A 17920-nucleotide genomic window follows, 5' to 3' on the forward strand; every position below is an offset into this window, starting at 1 on the left:
CGGTTATCGTGCATTCTTAATATTAATTACTAATACAAATATGCTTAATTTAGTCCATTGCTGGGGTTTATTATTATTATTTAAAATACACTTCAGATATGTATGGTTTTTGCTATTCTGTTTGGATTTACATAATATGAATGAATAATCCTATATTTTCTGATTTTGCATTCAATTTTGTTAGCATTTTGCAGTTCATACATTTGGATTGTATGTGTAAAATGTAATTAGTTTAATAATGAATTATTCAAGCTTGATTTTTTAGAAATATATGTATTTGATATGATACAATGAAATTGTGGCTTTTTATAGTTTGTATACTTAACTTTATCAGATGATTCTTTATGTAAGTTTTATATTTTTTATTAAATTTTCTTTTTTCCAATTTTCAGAAAATTCTCAGCAAGATTTGGATTTCACAAGTGATGTTAAATTTGATGAAACTACACAGTTTAGCGAAATGGAGTCTTCCACTGATTGTCCTCCAAATTTATCTCCTAATCAAACTTCTACTATAGATTTTAATAATGATGAAGCCTCGAATCAAGGATCTATCAAGATCAAGGAGGAAAAATTTTCTGATGAAGAAGCTAATTCTTCCAATCAGGAAGCTCCTGCACCTCCAATTGTCATTCCCAGTCATTTGCCACCAAAGCAGCGAGAACTCTTAAAGCGTGTTCTACATAACAATCAGAAGAAAAAAACAACTTCTGATGCACCTGGTAGCCCTAGTGCTACTGAAGGAACAGAAACTGATATTAAAAAGGAAGAATCGGATGTTGAAGAGAAGGTGGAATCTCAACCAAAAGAATATAAATGGTACAGTAGTGAAGATGAGGACGATGATGATGATACTGTCCAGCCATTGACAGCTGTGTTGAAAAGGATTCAGCAAGATGTATGTGAAATTTAGTTGTTACTAAGTTTTATTTATTTACTTATTATTTTTTTGAACATTTAAAAAAATCTGTGTGCTTTATTTATTTAATAATTACATAAACTCTATACTTATGTGTATATATATATATAATGTAAACATAATAATTTTTAAAAGCAGAAGGCAGGTTTGACGATAGAGAAAACACTTTGCATTTTTTTTTGACATCAATTTATTTCATTATGGAAAGGCATGCATTATATACAAGCAGGAGCGACGAGTGCACACATACAACACACAGCAAAGGAAAAGAATTGATGGAAAGCTGGTGAACATTTTATACTTGGTCTTATATAACATAAGATTTCTGACATGTGTCAATTCCAATTGGAATTTCTCACATGTGTCAACCTTGACAAGAGAAACAGAGAGATCCTTTATAAGAATCTGTTTACATCAGCAATTCTCTATCTTTTCACTCGGCACGTGGGAACTGCTGACACAATAATTTTTACAAAGCTTCAGTTGAATTAGAGTTTAAAATATCATTACATATATAGTTTTATCTTCCATTTGCATAATTCCTTTAAAGAAGTGTTAAGAAAAAAAAGGGAAATCTCATTTTGGGCAAATGATGCATATTACAATTAAATATTAATGTACAATTTTTAGTTAACTTTTTAATGTTAAATAATGAAAATTGTTGTTTTATTTTCTTTTAGCCACCTTCAAAGCCTGTAGTTCAAGAAACAAAGCCTTCTTTAAAAATATTAGACATGTTTGAGCACATTCAGCGCAAGGGTAAGAGTCAGGAATCTTCAAATGGTCAAGTCCAACAGCAGAAGCAATCACAAAATCAGTTTTGGGAAAATTTATTTGGTGGCAAGCCTCCAAGTTTACCATTACCTGGTAAAAATTCTAACAATCCTCCTCCCTCTGAGCCAAAACGACGAACCTTGTTGCCGGATCCTATCTTACCTTCCACAAAAGTGGAACCTGTAGCACCTAAAGAAGCTCCCGAAATTAAAGATCCTCGCTTGAAGAATCGTGATCCTCGTAAACTTGTGAATGTGCCTGTGCCTGCTCCGAAAATTACTCCTTTGGATAAAAAGAATGATTCTGTTAGTGCTTCTCCAATTTTGCCACAAAATGCAGCCGCAGTTAAACCTTCTGCTGTCTCTTCTGAACCTTCCAAGGAAAGTATTCCTTACAAATTAAGAGGAATTAGTGCAAAGCCGCCTAATTATTCACCACTAATACATGCTAGTCAATCTAATCCCAGCCTACTCAAAGATCCTCGCCTTCGTAAACACCTCAATCCTAACACAAATAATGAAGTTATTGGAAATGGGAAGGATTCTGTTGTCCCAAAACCTATCGTTCAATCCAAAGGCATTCCACCTATACCAGAATTATTGTTAAAATATGAGCCATCCAAAGCCATTAATATATTTGAAAGTTCTTCCTCTAAACCTGCTGTAAAAACTGAAGAGCCTAAACCTCCAATTGTATATGATCCACGTAGAATAAGAAGAGATTCTCGAAGCAATTCTGGCTCTGATACTCCACCACATCTTACAATAGTTGATACTGCTCCAGAGGAAAAATCAGTCCCTGTTCTAGAAAATGAGAAGGAGTTTGTTGAAGAGAAGAAATGGCTTCCTCCTGTGTTGGAAAGAAATTGGGCTCCACCTGTTCTTGAGAGGAGCTGGACATCTGTTGTAGAAAAAACTGAAGTGAAAGAAATCAGTGAAGAACCATTGAAACTGGAAACTAGTGAGAAATCTCCACCTAAAAAATCACCATCACCACCACCATCAACCAAAGAAGAGTTTATTACTGTAATAAAAAAAGAACCATCACCAGTGACTACTAACAGCGCTCATCCTATTGTTCCGCCTCTGATTATCAAGAAAGTAAAGCCAACTCCACCTGCAAGTCATCTTCCTAGAGCCATTGCTGACCCTCGAATGGCTAGACTTCATAATCGTAATAGTCGACCACTTGTTTCATCTGATACTAATTCCAAATCCATAGTAGAGCGCAAGAAATTAACTGTACCAACTGAATCGACGAAAATGATAGTTAATACTTTTGCAGAGTCTTCAAATTCTTCTGAAATTCCTGAAACTGTGAATCCCACAGAATCACAAAAAGCAAGTCCAGAAGAAACTTCTGAAAAAGCATCCAAGGAAGAAAAACCAAAGTCTGCCAAAAGTATACCCAAGAAGCGTAGGCTTTCAGACAAGAGTGACGAAAAGAAAAAGACAGTGCATCGTAATAGAAAAAGTAGTATGGATTATGCCTCACCACTTAATTCTTGCGATGCATTGAAGGATAGTAAAAGCTCTGGTTATAACAGTTACAATCAACGCCCAAAACGTACTGTTCCACCTCATAATGAACGATTATCTCCTAACAGTGGTGTGTCGTCATCACTCTTGGAGATGTCAGACAATTCAATGCCAGAATTTGTCCTTAGTGATAGTTCCAATCTTGAATGTGATAATAGCAGTGATGTGAACCTACGAGATAGGTTTAAAACAATTGATCCCACTGCTTCTCCATTTTGCTGACCTCACCAGAATCAGATTCATTTAATTTCTGTTGTATAATGTATATAAATTATTTGTTAAAAAACAAAAGAAGCTAATTTTTATACCATTTATATTTTTATGTCCATGTAGAAACTTTGTAGGTTGTGCAAGTTTGTGATATGAAACTTAATTATATTTTTTAAAAAAACACGATCACAGTTTTTTGAATTCTCTGAAGTTACAGTAATGATTATGTTATTGTTGGATGACTTAATTAATAATAATTATATTAAACCTGTATGTAGTCTCTTCCAAAAATGTAGTATGTAGTCAGTAAATCATTTGTTATTTATACATGCTGTGTGAAGCTTTTGGTTCTGATTATTATGAATTCCTACTCTTATTATAATTAATTGGAATCCTCTAAATGACATTGATTATGTAATGTCATAATGACCTTGATTATGTAATGTAAATTTTGTCATTAATTTTTTTTTTTTTTTTTTTTTTTTTTTTTTTTTGAAAAAAATTAATTTTATCGATGTTGTTGACAATATTATTCTCAATTCGAAAAAAAAAAAAGAGAAAGTTATATTTGAAAAAAAAATTTAAAACATTTTGTTGGATTATTTCAAGTGGTTCATTGGATAAATTATCTACTTTAATTATTAATTGAAGTATTTTAATTTTCTGTCTCTATTGGGTTGTTCCAGCAGAAATGAACTAAAATCAACTATTATTTTTACAAATCCTATATTTACATTAAATTGTAATTTGAAACTGATCTTTTTATAATGGCTTTATTTTCTCCACCATATGTCATTATGTGCATTTTATACTTTAAAGCTAAGCTATAAACACAAGAATTAAAATATGAATTTAACATTTATTTGCTGTTTTCTTATGATTAGTGCATTCTGTTGATTAGAGATGACATTGTAAAGAAACAGAAAGAGCCTTCATAGTTTTAAGTATAAAAAGAATTTGACCAAAATTTTAGTTGAAAATTTAGACTTGAATTGGTAAATGTTTAAAAAGGATTTTATTCCATAGAAAATACTTTTAAAGATTATTTCAGACTAAATTCAAGTACAAGATTATGACCTGTTTTGCAGATCAGCATAAAATTTATCATCTATATTTATACATGAAATACAAAACTGGATAGTGGAGCTATTTTGAATTTTCAACTCTTTTCAAGTTCTCAATAAAAATTATTATTTATCTGACAGGAAATGTATTTTTAATTCTAAGGATGTATGAAAAATTTTGTATTAAAACTTTTTATTTTAAAAAGATTTTTGCAGTTGTGATATGAGAAAAAGCTTGTGTTGGTAATGAAAATCTTTTGATATAAATATTTAACATAAATTTGACTAAGCCATCATGGTTTAAAAAAATCATTGTCGAAAAAGATTGAGTAATTGGTAACATGTTTTTATAAATTTAAATATTTTTCTTGGAGGCAAAGTTTCTACATTAATTTCATATAGCAGAAATTAATGGGGAATATTTGTTAAATGATAAGTTGACTTAATAAAAATGTTTTATCATTCATTTCAAATATTATATATATATATGGGAAAATAAAAGTAAAATGGTATGACATTTAGGTTTGATATATATTTGATATACAAAATTATTAGCTGAAAATTAAAAACAAGACTGAGTAGAAAGCTAGTCAGATTTTCTACATTCATTTACAGATTTATTAAATAAATAAATAAAAACTATTATTTTTAAAATTTGCATTTTTTTTTCCCCCTAAAAATGAATTAGTGTGCTAGTCAAATATTATCAAGAATCTTTTGTGGATTTTTAGGCAAAAATTTAATTGAGGTCACAACTAATGAAGCATTTCTGTATTCATTTTTAAAATCCAGTTTTAAGAAGTGTGGAAATAGTAAGTACTGGCAGCAGTTTTCACAGACATAAATGTTTCCATGGTTTGTAACCTCAGTGGAAATGATGGCATTAATAAGTATTACATTTTAGAATTAAGTTTAAAAAATCTCTTTAAGTATGTTGATGAAATCAAGCAATTATATGGCAAATGTTACAATCAAATTAAAATAATGCCAATTTGCATTATTATTTAAAGGCATTAAAAATGTATTGTTAGAAAATAAATATTTCAGAATTGCAATAAAATAGTAGCATTCGTAAGTAAGATACAGTAATCAGATATAATGATTTTACCTGAAATGTTCAATGATATTCTTATTTAGCACAGTAGTAACAGCATGTAAAACTAGATTTTAGGTTTAATTTGTGTATTCATCAAATAAAGTTAATTGATTAAAAGAATCTATGCTATCGAATTCTGGATCCTTTGACTACAAAACATACCAAAATCCAAAAATCTGCCTCATTTCTTGCATTGTGTTCTAATATTGTGATAACATGTTTGCTGCTTATTTTAAGTGAGGTCTGACCATGGAACATATTTCATTTCAGTTTAAAAGTTGTATCAAGAAAAGTTGCCTAAGCACTATGTTAGGAATATTAGTTTCCAACTACTCAGAAAAGTACTTTTATTTTCACCCCTCATGTTTGTTATTGTTTGTGACCTATTTTTGCCCTCGTATTATTCTCTGTACAACAAGTGCCAGCATGACTGCTTAGTCTGCATCTTCTTCTCTTTTAAATCTATAGGAGTTTTTCCACAAACCTTGCGAACATTTTACCTGAAAATGTTAATGAGGTTTTTATAAACTTGATGGGACATTTAGCTTACTTCTAATAGGAAGACTTAGATTTCTAGCTATATATAATATTTACATTTCTAAGAGTAAAGGCCATTTTTTTTTATATTGAATGCTTTTGTTTGATTTTTTTTCACAGTTTAATTTATTGTATCATGTCTATTTATATATATATATATATATATATATATAACATTTATGTTCGTGGAATATAATATTTAATATATAGAGAATTATTCTAATTACTTTTTGAATGTTGACATTTTTATTTTTATGAATACAAGAAGAACAGAATTTTCAATTATAAATTTTGCTTCAAAACTTGAAAGGAAAGCTCAATATTGGTTGAATTGGTGGTCAAACTAATATGACTGTATGAATTGTGAATTTTTGTTTTTGACTGTTTTCTATAATTTTATGACAAGAGTTTAAATATTATAAAAAAATTTGGAGGAAAATACATGGAAGTTTTTGTCAGCTCATTTTATGTTATGTCAGAGCTTCTTAAACAGTGGGTCTTATAAAAAAAATCATGGAAGCTCATATTTATTTTCTCCGTTTAGCAATTGTGTGCAAAAATGACTTTAAAAAATTATAAAAATTTATCCTATGGTGAAATATGGAAGGAGATATTAGATTCCATTTTAAATAACCTAAATTCACAATTATTCTTGAAAAAATTTCATTAATTATTATGTCAACTCCTAATTATTTTTATAACTTTGATATCATTGCCTTTTTTTTTTTTTTAATGGGATCATAAAATGAAAAAGTTTAAACTGTTCTTATACTGAGTGAGTCACAAATATTAGTTATAGACTTTTTAAAAATATATATATACATATTGAGAGGATATATTATACATTTCTAAACTATCACAAGTGAATTGCAGACTTTGTTTTTTTACTGGAAAAAATATTAATAAATTTGGAACCAATTACTAAAAAAAAAAATTCTAACTATATAGGATTTTAACAGACTTCATGTATGGGAATTGATTTTAGAATTAATACCAATAAGGAAGTATACTTTTGTAAAAAAAAAAAAAAAAAACTGTGCAGTGATATTTTTATTGAAGAAATTATTGTTGAAGATCTTGTTAAAAACAAAAATAATCTATTAATTTCAAAAATGAGTAATTCATGATTTCCAAATATTATGGCATCAAAGATTATAAATTTTACAAAATACAGATTTTGTAAAGTAATCATTTGCTATTTTTATTATTTTTTCCACACTAAACTGGGCACCTTTATTTATACTTCACTGTTTATATGTATTTATTTTGTAGCATAATTTAAAAAAGAATAAAGTCTTTCCTTTTTTATAATGTGCTATGAAACACGAGGCAGCGATTTATATAAAATATTTTTGTGGAATAAAGTTTATAATAAAGTTCAGGCTTTGTATTAGGTAGAAGAGGAATAATTTTTTCATTATTTGACGAGTTTGGAAATCATGAAATTCTTTTAAAATGGTATAAATGGAATGTTAATTTTTTTTTTTAATGTCCTAATTTTTTTTCACTTGTAAGTATATAAGGAAACTGATTACAACCATTCTAATGTAAATATGCTTTTGAATTCATTGATAATTGAAAATGAATGTTTCATTTACACATAGTTTGTGAAATTCTCTCAGAAAATTTGTTATTGTTAAAGAATATCTTTTTTATTGTATATGTGCATGAAAATGTGTTATTGACATGTAATAAATATTGCAGCTTATTAATTTTTTATACATATTCATTAAATAAAAAACCCAACTTCGTTTGTACTTATTAATATAAAACTCAGATATCCCATTGTGATCTAATATACTTAAAGCTGACTGTTGTTGTTGCAAAGTAACCACCAAAACTGGTTTTTGGAATAATGTGCTCAATTGTGTACATATATAAATATTCCTTTATGTGTGTGTGTATGTAACTTATTTAAATGGGTTTATATTGCATATATTTCTCTCAATAAATGATACTTTTTATTTGTTTTTCTATACTTTGGAATTTTTCTTCCTCATAACAAAACAGAAAATATACATTTTATAAGATAACTACTATTTTATGAAATATGTGTATTTCTGATCTTTTATACTGATACAAAAATTTGAAAAAATTAATCAACTTTAAAAAATAATTTTATTATTTAATAATTAATTGATAATTTTGAATTTTCTATTTAGAAACATTGCCTCTCATATAGAAAATATAATTTTAATTGTTACAAAATCGAGTTTATAGAATTGTGTAGATGTTTGGATGGATGCACTAAGAATTTACTGATCCGGTCTTACCTTTAGTTTTTTATCTCCTGCTAATAATAAAGGAGAATGTATGTATGTTGAAGTTTCATAGGACCATTAGACCTACACGTACCAATTTGGCAGAGATGTACTTTGAAGGATAGAATGTGCATCTCGGAGATTTTTTTTTTTCTTTTTCGAAATTTTAGTTAAAAATTAAGCAACATTTTGACGTTTTACTACCATAACTGCTGAAAATGAATTTTCCGCCATTTTAATTGCTGTACAATATTTTGTCTATTTTTAATTAATTTTTTTAAAAAAAATCTTATTTTATAACAATATATTTCAGTGTTGTAAAGAAACGCCAATCTTTTTTATTGTTACATATATTTTATCTTGGATTTTTCTTCCCTTGTTGATGATGAAAGTATCAACGATAAAGAATCCAAACTCCAAAGTGGATATACTGAAAGCATGAAGATCAATTTATATTTCCGCGGTAAGTCAATTTTTGTTAAAGCACGTTTTTAATAAAGTTAAGGAAATTCGTTGTACTTACCTTACAATTAAGGTTTTACTTAATGTGTGGTGAAAATTTTGCTGCTCCGTTTAAGCGAAAGTTTTTGTGTTGGATGTTAATCATTTTCATTTGAAATTCAGATTCAAATTTTATGCGAGACAATAGAAAAATAGGGTGATGCAAAGCATCATAAACATAACGCTGTAGGACCTAAAATTCTTATCTGTAACATGTTTATTAAAATGTGAGGCTAAGAATGCTTTGCTAATAAAACCATGAAGACCATGTTATCCAAGATTTTTAATTGAAGCTATAATCAATCATAACTCCCAAGAAAATAACTAGTCTCCAAAAGCGGCTAGTGGTAAAATACAATCGTCCCCTGAATGCAAATATAAAACTATTGTATATTTTCTCACAATAAATTAATAGAAACAGAATTCTTCACTAGCACAACAGCTCTAAACATCCTCGGAATTTCATTCTATGCCTTCCTTTCTTGGCAAAAATGTTCTTAATTTGCCACCTTAATAGTCTTCAAGGCTTTTCCAGGCAATAAATCGAGTCAAGGTTTGGTCTTTTTCGGGTACCAAATCGTTTATCCAAAAACATCTTTCTGGTGACTGAATTATCATCCAATCTTATAAAGTGCCCTGCTTTCTGTAGAATTGAACCCTTTCCACTCATAAAAATAATTCGATGCAAAATTTTTCATCTAATGGAAGGGTTTATTTATTGTTCCGAAATATATATATTGGAACCCTGTCGACTAAATAATATGTAACATATTTTGATTGAAGTAGAATGCAGGTTCGAAACAGTGAAGAGACTTGTTATTTTTAATTATCTTTTTATTCTATTCCGAGTGGCAGGCATGATTATATACAAGAAAATACAGTGTGCCACAAAGCAGAAGTAAGAAGAGCAAAAAAAAGGGGCGAACGGATGATGAGTTGCCTTATATAACATAGGATTTCCTGCCACGTGCCGAGGGAATGACCTTTGACACCTTTTCAAGGGTACCGAAGTATCACTCTCATTTGAAACGTAGTTCTGATGGCGCATTATTTTTACAAAGGGATTAATTAAACCGAAAGTGGAATTGGATCACGAAATAAGAGAATATTTTAGAATGAAGTTAGGAAGGGCTAAATTAAGGTAAAGTTTTGGAAATTAATTTGGATTAAATTAAGAGTCTAAAATATCATTACATATATATATATATATATATATATATTGAATTTCTCTTAAAAAATGAATCTACTTCCTTTTGTAGGCGTTTTCAACAATCAAAATTGAAAAATAAATAAATAAAACGTCAAAATGATGCACCGTCTTCAATGGTGAGCGAGAGGCACCATCCGAGTGTAAAGGGTTAATAACTTGTTTTTTAAATAAGTTGTAAAGTTGCAAGTTGGTTGTTTTTCACACATTTAATTCCACCAAATATGCGTCTTAAAATTCCTCTTTCAAATACAGCAAGAGTCCCTTAATTTTTCTCGATCTTTGTCAGTGATTCAGGAGTGAATGCGATAACGGCCCTAATCATAATTTTGTAAATGAATAATTTAGTTTTTCTGCCGAAGAAGCAGAATTACTTGGTTGATTTCTAAAGCTTTTCCTATGTCTACCTTATTTTTCTCAAACGATGTTTTTACGATTCCGCGTGTCTGTAAATAAAAATTCATGAATACAAATTATTGAATAATCGATCAAATTTCAATACTGTGACTTTTGACAGTGAATTTCGTGTCTTGAATGTGTACATGACTTGTATAGTTTGGACATAATTCCTGTTACAATTGTTGCCGTTAATAAAAAGAAAATTCCATTGCGTAGCTGTTTTACAGACCAAACTGAGTTTAATCACGAATTTTAATTAAAAAGTGAACGAAATTTTGACTTTTTTTTTTTGCTATAAATTCTAAAAATATTAAAGCACAAAATTAATTTTAATACGATTCAAAAAAATTATCTTTTAAGTTATATTAATTTTTTATTGCATTTATCATTCCTTTTTTGTTTTTTAATAAGTTTTTTTTATCAGTTAAGAATTTTAAACAATATATTTCATTATTGAAGTGAAGGCGGCATCCTGGCATAAGTGTAGCGCGTATTCCCTGTGGTCTGGACGTCCCGGTTCGGGCATGGTTGTTCTTCTGTGTTCTATCTGTCAGGTGTGTGAGTATACCCCCCTGTAAAAAGGGATTGTGCAAGCGAATGTGACGCATGAAATAGCTAAATCCTACTCTTGGCCTTCCTTGGTGCTATTTAAAATATTGTCTCTCACTCTGCTTAAATCGCTGACAGATAACTGTCAGCGAGCTTGTAAAGTGCCATAAGTCACAACACGCTGAAGTGAAACTCAAATCGTTTTCATTATTGCTGCAAATATCCCCCTCCCCCCCTTTATTCTATAGTGAATAGTTTATAAGCCAGTTAACAACTACGCTATGCCAGCAATTGCTTTTCTATCATGGTCCCGTTACTGGACTGCGAACCACAAGGTCCCAGTTTCTATCCTCGCTCATAACAATCCGCCACGTTGGTGATCTCGGACGATGAAACTTCATACAGTTGTGGCGCCATCTACCCACAACAACCCAAAGTCGTCAGACTCCCTTGACGCAGCATCTGCAACCACTCACCCACACAAGTTCGCCATAACGCTTGGTGCTACTCAAATGGGTACAGGCGCATTAGAATCAACAGCTAATACTCACCACTCAACAGTCATATCGTTCGTCTCACTGGAAGGAGAGTCTGTAGTGAATAGCTTTTAAGCCAGTTAACTACGCTACCCGTGCAATTGCTTTTGTATCGTGATCATGTTACTGGGCTGCGAACCACAAGGTCCTAGGTTCTATCTTCGCTCATAACAATCCGCTACAATTCTATTAAGATTTGAAGATTTGGCATTTGTTTAAATAGGAGCAAAATAGCAACTTTTTGGAGTGGCCCAGTATTTCTAGGCTCTCCAGTCGACTTTGAGTTCGATGTATGCGTGTTAAGCATGTGCAAGTAATTCATGTTTCTTTTCGTTAGTTTAAAAGCTTCTATTGAGTCTAGACTTATTATACCATTTTTTCGTTCACACTCTGACTTTTCGGCTTGGGTGTTGTGTTGGAAATGCACATTTAATAGCAGATGAGAACAATTACGAAGTGAAACTTTTTATGATTGACAATTAATTTATCAGCAGTTGTGCATTCTGTTATAAATGTTCTGTGTTTCAAGTAGCAAGTGCATTGTATTTGGGTGGCATTTTATTTTGATGTTGAGTTTTTTAAAAGAAATTGGGCTGACTTATTAATATTATCATATACAAGATACAATATTGTATTTATTACATGCGGACTATGTAATAAAGTCGACTGTTTCGGAAGGTATTGGTTTTAGTACCAGCACATCTTACTCTATAAAAGCAAAAGATAAGAAATTTTGCGATTATGATTGGAAGAAGGGTATAGATTTTTTTAGTACCATAAAAATAAAATAAAAGTGTATTTAATTATTTATTTTTTTATTTTATTATTATTATTTTACATTTTTATAGAACAAGAAAGGAACAAAAAAATTATGAAGCATACGCCATTTGATGCATCACTTTGGAGATGAAATATTAAAATGGAACAACTAACGTCAAAAATATACTAGTTTTTGTTTTTGAGATATTCTTGAAGCTCTTAAATAAAGAGATTTATGCAGATGTACTGGTTTTTGAGTCTGGTATACTTGTGGTACCTTTGAATAAAGTGATTTACTTGGATTAGCGCTGATTTTTGATTCTGGCTTACTTGTGGTACCATCGGATAAAGTGATTTTCTCGTAATAGTACTGATTTTTGATTTTCTTCTATTTAGTAAAAATAAACCCTCATTCATAACAATATTTACATTGTCTCCTATTAAGAAAAGAAAATTTAAATGAAATTAATATACCAGAATTGAGAATTGAATACTTTAAGGGTGTCCCAAAATGATTGAAATCTGGTTTGATTCTTTATCCATTAGAGATAAGTGGACAATGGACAAAATAGTTCAAAATAAGGTACAGAATAAGGCTACGTTAATAAAAAAAAATTTGCCTTTAATTTTCGAAATGTTACGTTTTTTTAAATGTCTATGCGACCCCTCTAGACGAATTTGGGCGATTAGAAAGTTTTTCTTTTCCATCCAACAAAGTCATTAGAAAAAAAAACCCCCGCATAACTGTATTTTAAAAGTTAATGAATTATGATACAAAAAAATGACTTATGCCGTTTCTCATATTACGTCAAACGCTGTTTATTCGGTGGAAGAAACAGCGAAACAGCAGAAGAGGCTATATACGAATTGATAGTGCAGATTTTTAAATCAAAAATGCGATAGGGTGAAAAAAAATTTAAATGCCCTTAAATTAAGCTTCTAGCAGTTGCATTACTCTTATCTTCTCTTTTGGATACTAGATGGCGATGCCTGTTTAGGCCATCCCATAGTGCATTGCGATTGTAATTAGAATGAGATGTGATGCTGAACTGTGAAGCCACGCGCGTGAATGTCTTGTCTTTGTGTTTGTTTAGTGTGTGAATGTGATTATTAAAAGAAATGTTCCTAAAAACATTCGTCCTGTTGCTTCCTGCATGGATCATAATAATCTACATACCACCACAAGCTTCAATAAACATAGATAAACAGTGATCTGCTTATGCGAGAAGCGCGATGCACGAGGCTCTCAAATTCATTTTATGCGGTCTAGCGATTGGGGTATATAATATGAGAATCATGCATACAAATAGGTAGGATGTTTTATAAAATGCATTTTAGAAAAATCATATGAGAAAAGAAAATCGTCGGCATTTCACTGTGCGGTTTTTAAAAATACATTTAACATAAATATTTGAAACGACTAAATTATAGTTAAATGAAAGAAAATAAATCGTCTGTGAATTTATTTGTTAGAATGTCGTTTTGAAAGATTATAAATTTGACAATAAATCACTTACATGTATTTATTTTGTATTTTAATTTTTACAAATAAAAATGACAGTCTGAACATTTAAAAAAAAACAAAAAAACTTAAGAGTATATGAAAGTGCTGCGAATATACCCTACACAAGCCAAAAGGGTTTTAATGTGAATATTATTATATATTTTTATAATTTGTAACAAATTTTATTTCTTTTTTGGTATATGGTCTGTGCGTTTGATATTCAATTAAGTGTAACTTACTCACTTTTAAAGATACGAGTATGCGGTTTTTTTGTAATGATTTTGTTGCATAAAAAAATCAAAGCTTTCTAATTAACTGAATTTGTCTAGAGGGGCCGCATAAAATTTAAAAAGTGTAACTTTTGGAAAATTAACGGGAAAATTTATTTATTAACGTAGTCTTATTTTGTACCTTAGTTTGAAAAACTTTGTAATTTACATTGCCCATTTATCTCTAATATGTAAAGAATTAAACAGCGTTTCAGTCTTTTTGGAACACCCTGTGTATATATATATATATATATATATATGAATATGTATGTGCACACAATTACTTAGATTTTAATCGTGGTCATAAAAATAATTATTTTCTAATCATGTGAATTCAAACTTCTGAATTACACGCCTTTTTGTTTCCTACCCTCTTAAATCTAGACATATCTAAAAGACTATCTTAGCTTAGTTAAAAAATTCCCTTTTGGATCTATATCAGTTCTAAATGGGTTTCCAAAACCTCTTCTTACTTTCTGCCTTCCTGTTCGGTGTATGTTTCTTTCTAGTTATGAATTTAATGAAGAACTTTTTAAAAAATTGCTCGTTTTTCTTAACATCATGAAGAAAGGAGCAATTTTAAACTCATCGCCAATTTTCTATCCCAGATAATGTTAGGGCATAAATAATATTGTTACGAACCTGTGATGCTGCTTCCCAGCATAGTTGGTTCCATAGGAGGTCCCAGAGCTTGGCGACCATTTGGCGACTTTGGCGCCAAAATAGATTATTCCCGAAACATCGAGAATTTTCCCGATCCGTCCAGTAGGAACCGAGCTACGCCTCGAACGTTCCTGATTGGTTGAGAGGCTTCTAGCCCCGCCTCCTGAGACCTATAAAAGGATCAGCCTACAGCTGCCGCGGTGGTCGTGAACCAGATCGGAAAATAGTCGGGATCGACGGTGAAGAGTGGCCTTCCAGAGATAAGCGGAGTAGCGACGGAGTCAAGCTAGTGCTGAACTAAGCTGTGCGCTACTGTCTGTAGTAGATTTTTGTTGTATGCTGCACGTCTCGGCTGAAGATAATCGTCTTCTGTGCTGTATATAGTTGTCGTCTTTGTGCTGTCCTGTGTGTCTTCGTGTAAATAAACGTCGTTGTTTCATTTTCTACTGCCGCCTGCTGATTGAGTATTCTCCACACCATATAACTCCCACTATCCAAACGAATCCCCGGAAATTTCGTAACAATATTTTTGCGGAATGAAACTATCAGTGAATCATCTCACATTTAACCTATTAACCGGATAATTAATTTATATTCAATTCATTATCTTGTATTTAATATTTCATCATAACAGATTAACGAAAACATAAAAAATTTTAAGTAGAAATTGCCAAATGGAGAAATTATGAAAAAAAGAAAGCAACAGAATAACTTTTAAAATTAAATTCGATCACCTCTTTAAGTTAAACGAGAATGCTAACGACAGGTCATACATTCGAACATGGCATCTTGTTGCAAGGTGTCCCATTCTTGGAGGAGTATGCTTTTTAATTCAACCTGAATAGTGGAAATGCTAACAACAGTTTGTCTGAAGAAAGACAAGTGACTCTATTCGGAGCGTTTGTGCGACCTGTGCGATGTTTGGCTAATATTGTCCATCTCATGCAAAATCAAATGATCACCAACCAGAATGTTTAGAGACTCAAGGAATGGGGTGGCATTCTGTTCTGAAGAGGCAGTTCAAATATTCACTGTCGCCCGAGGATTTAACAGAATAGACCATTCGACGAATATCTTCGTTTCCAAGGTAGTTTTCTTCAAGATCTGACAAGATGGACGTTATCTCATATGGGAAGAAATTATGCACATCTTTCTCAAGAATTCTGCGCGTGCAAAGATGTTGTTTCGATATAATGTGTACACTTAATGGAATTTTCATGGAACACATGCATATGTGTATAGCCATTTAAGAGACAACTTGTTTCCCACGTATGTGCGTTACCTCTCGCAAATTAATCTTATGCTGTGTGACGTTTCTGTCTATTTCATGATGATCTGGGATATATCGTTTTGTAAGCAGACTAAACTATAAAAAGAATGTAATGACAACCCTCATTACTTTATCAAAGTATTGCTGGTAACAAAATTGCAAGCATGTTTAGGACGCAGATATATCTTTAAGAAGATTTTTGTCATGATATTTTTCATATAATGGCTGCTGTGAAATGTGAAAGATTCATTGTTAATAATGTAAAATCTATACTTATAATAAAGCTCAATGTGTGTGTGTGTGTGTGTGTGTTGGCGCTCTACAGGCCAGACCGTTTGACATACAGCTACCAAATTTGGTACATGTATACCTTGGAGGTTGGGAATGTGCACCTGGGGTTTCTTTTTTCGAATTTTAATTATTAATTAAAAACTAACTTTCCCGCCAAAAAAAATCTTCCATTTTCCCCACCGCCAACTTTTCCGCCAAAAAAATCTTCCATTATCCCCAGCGCCAAACGAGAAAGGCTTCAGTTTTTTTTTTCTCCCAACAGTAATGAGGCTAGGGTTAAAATTTTTCGGCGGATTATTTCAATCGGTTCTGTTTATTTTCTTAATGTTTGATGCAATTAAAATTAAACATTGTTAATGAATCAATCATTCAGATTCATTCTGAAGTACTTTTGAATTAAAATAAAACAGAATAAAGGAAATTAAAAATTTCTAATCCGCATAGCGTTACCCCAACTGGCGTAGAAAAAATCACGTATTTGCGTTACGTAACCGGCGAAGAAAATTCACGCATGCGCATTCTGTTCTGATTGTTGCCATGACAACGTCATCAATGGATGATTTAAATTATTTTTGGGTTAGTTGCATGCTTTTGTAAGTAAATTGTATTTATGTTATATTATTTTTGTATATGCTTATAGTTTTAAGTACATCGTTTTTTAAGTAGTTTTTTTAAAACCTGTTTTCAACCGTTTATTTTAAACGATTCGTTTTATTTTCTTAGTGTTTGATGCATTTAAACATTGTTAATTATTCGATCTGCTCATAATGAATCTAAGAAAATTTTGTTGACCAACTCTTGAGATATTACATAAATTTAAAAAGATATTCTTTAGTGCCCATAAAGTTTAAACGCTGAGTGACTCTATTTTCAGTAATCAGATTATAAAAAAATGCTTTGTTTCAGTAAAAAATATTATTATATTAATTGAAGATAAATTCTTTCCACTTTAATTTAAAGCATAAATTCTACCGTTTTCAACCGTTTGTTTTAAACGATTCGTTTTATTTTCTTAATGTTTGATGCATTTAAATTTAAACATTGTTAATTAATCGATCTGCTCATAATGAATCTAAGAAAATTTTGTTGACCAACTCTTGAGATATTACATAAATTTAAAAAGATATTCTTTAGTGCCCATAAAGTTTAAACGCTGAGTGACTCTATTTTCAGTAATCAGATTATAAAAAAATGCTTTGTTTCAGTAAAAAATATTATTATATTAATTGAAGATAAATTCTTTCCACTTTAATTTAAAGCATAAATTCTACGGGTGCTAACAGAAAATGAGAGAGATACATATTACGTTATGACTGAAGGCCTTTATAATATTATGAATGAATTATATGATAATCAAAATTTGAAGTTTTAAAATATTTTGATGAAGAAGCTATTAAAGTAGAAATTGCATAAAATATTTAATTATTAAAATTTTAACGAACATAAAGATTGGCGAACCGGCTGGTCGCCAAAGGCGGCTGTATGTAATAATCTCGTCTTTGGAAGCTCCAATTCTCGGATGGCCTTAGATATGCCACTAAATCTCATCAAACCAAGGATAATTCGTATATAA

The 17920-nt window shown here is 30.7% G+C and overlaps 1 protein-coding gene across 3 annotated transcripts in view; it reads left to right on the plus strand.

Annotated features, from left to right (window-relative positions):
- The window catches only part of LOC129975694 (protein suppressor of sable-like), a 31830-nt gene extending 27963 nt beyond the window's left edge, over window positions 1-3867 (plus strand). For all 3 annotated transcript variants that reach the window (XM_056088826.1, XM_056088827.1, XM_056088828.1), the window contains exons 10-11: window positions 393-898; window positions 1600-3867. In XM_056088826.1, coding sequence (XP_055944801.1) covers window positions 393-898; window positions 1600-3453 — 2360 coding nt within the window. In that variant the 3' untranslated portion in view covers window positions 3454-3867. The remainder of the gene's footprint in view (window positions 1-392; window positions 899-1599) is intronic.
- The last annotated feature ends 14053 nt before the right edge of the window (window positions 3868-17920 follow it).

Source organism: Argiope bruennichi, chromosome 7 (genome assembly GCF_947563725.1).
Source record: "Argiope bruennichi chromosome 7, qqArgBrue1.1, whole genome shotgun sequence".
In the NCBI taxonomy this organism is placed as follows: Eukaryota; Metazoa; Arthropoda; class Arachnida; order Araneae; family Araneidae; genus Argiope; species Argiope bruennichi.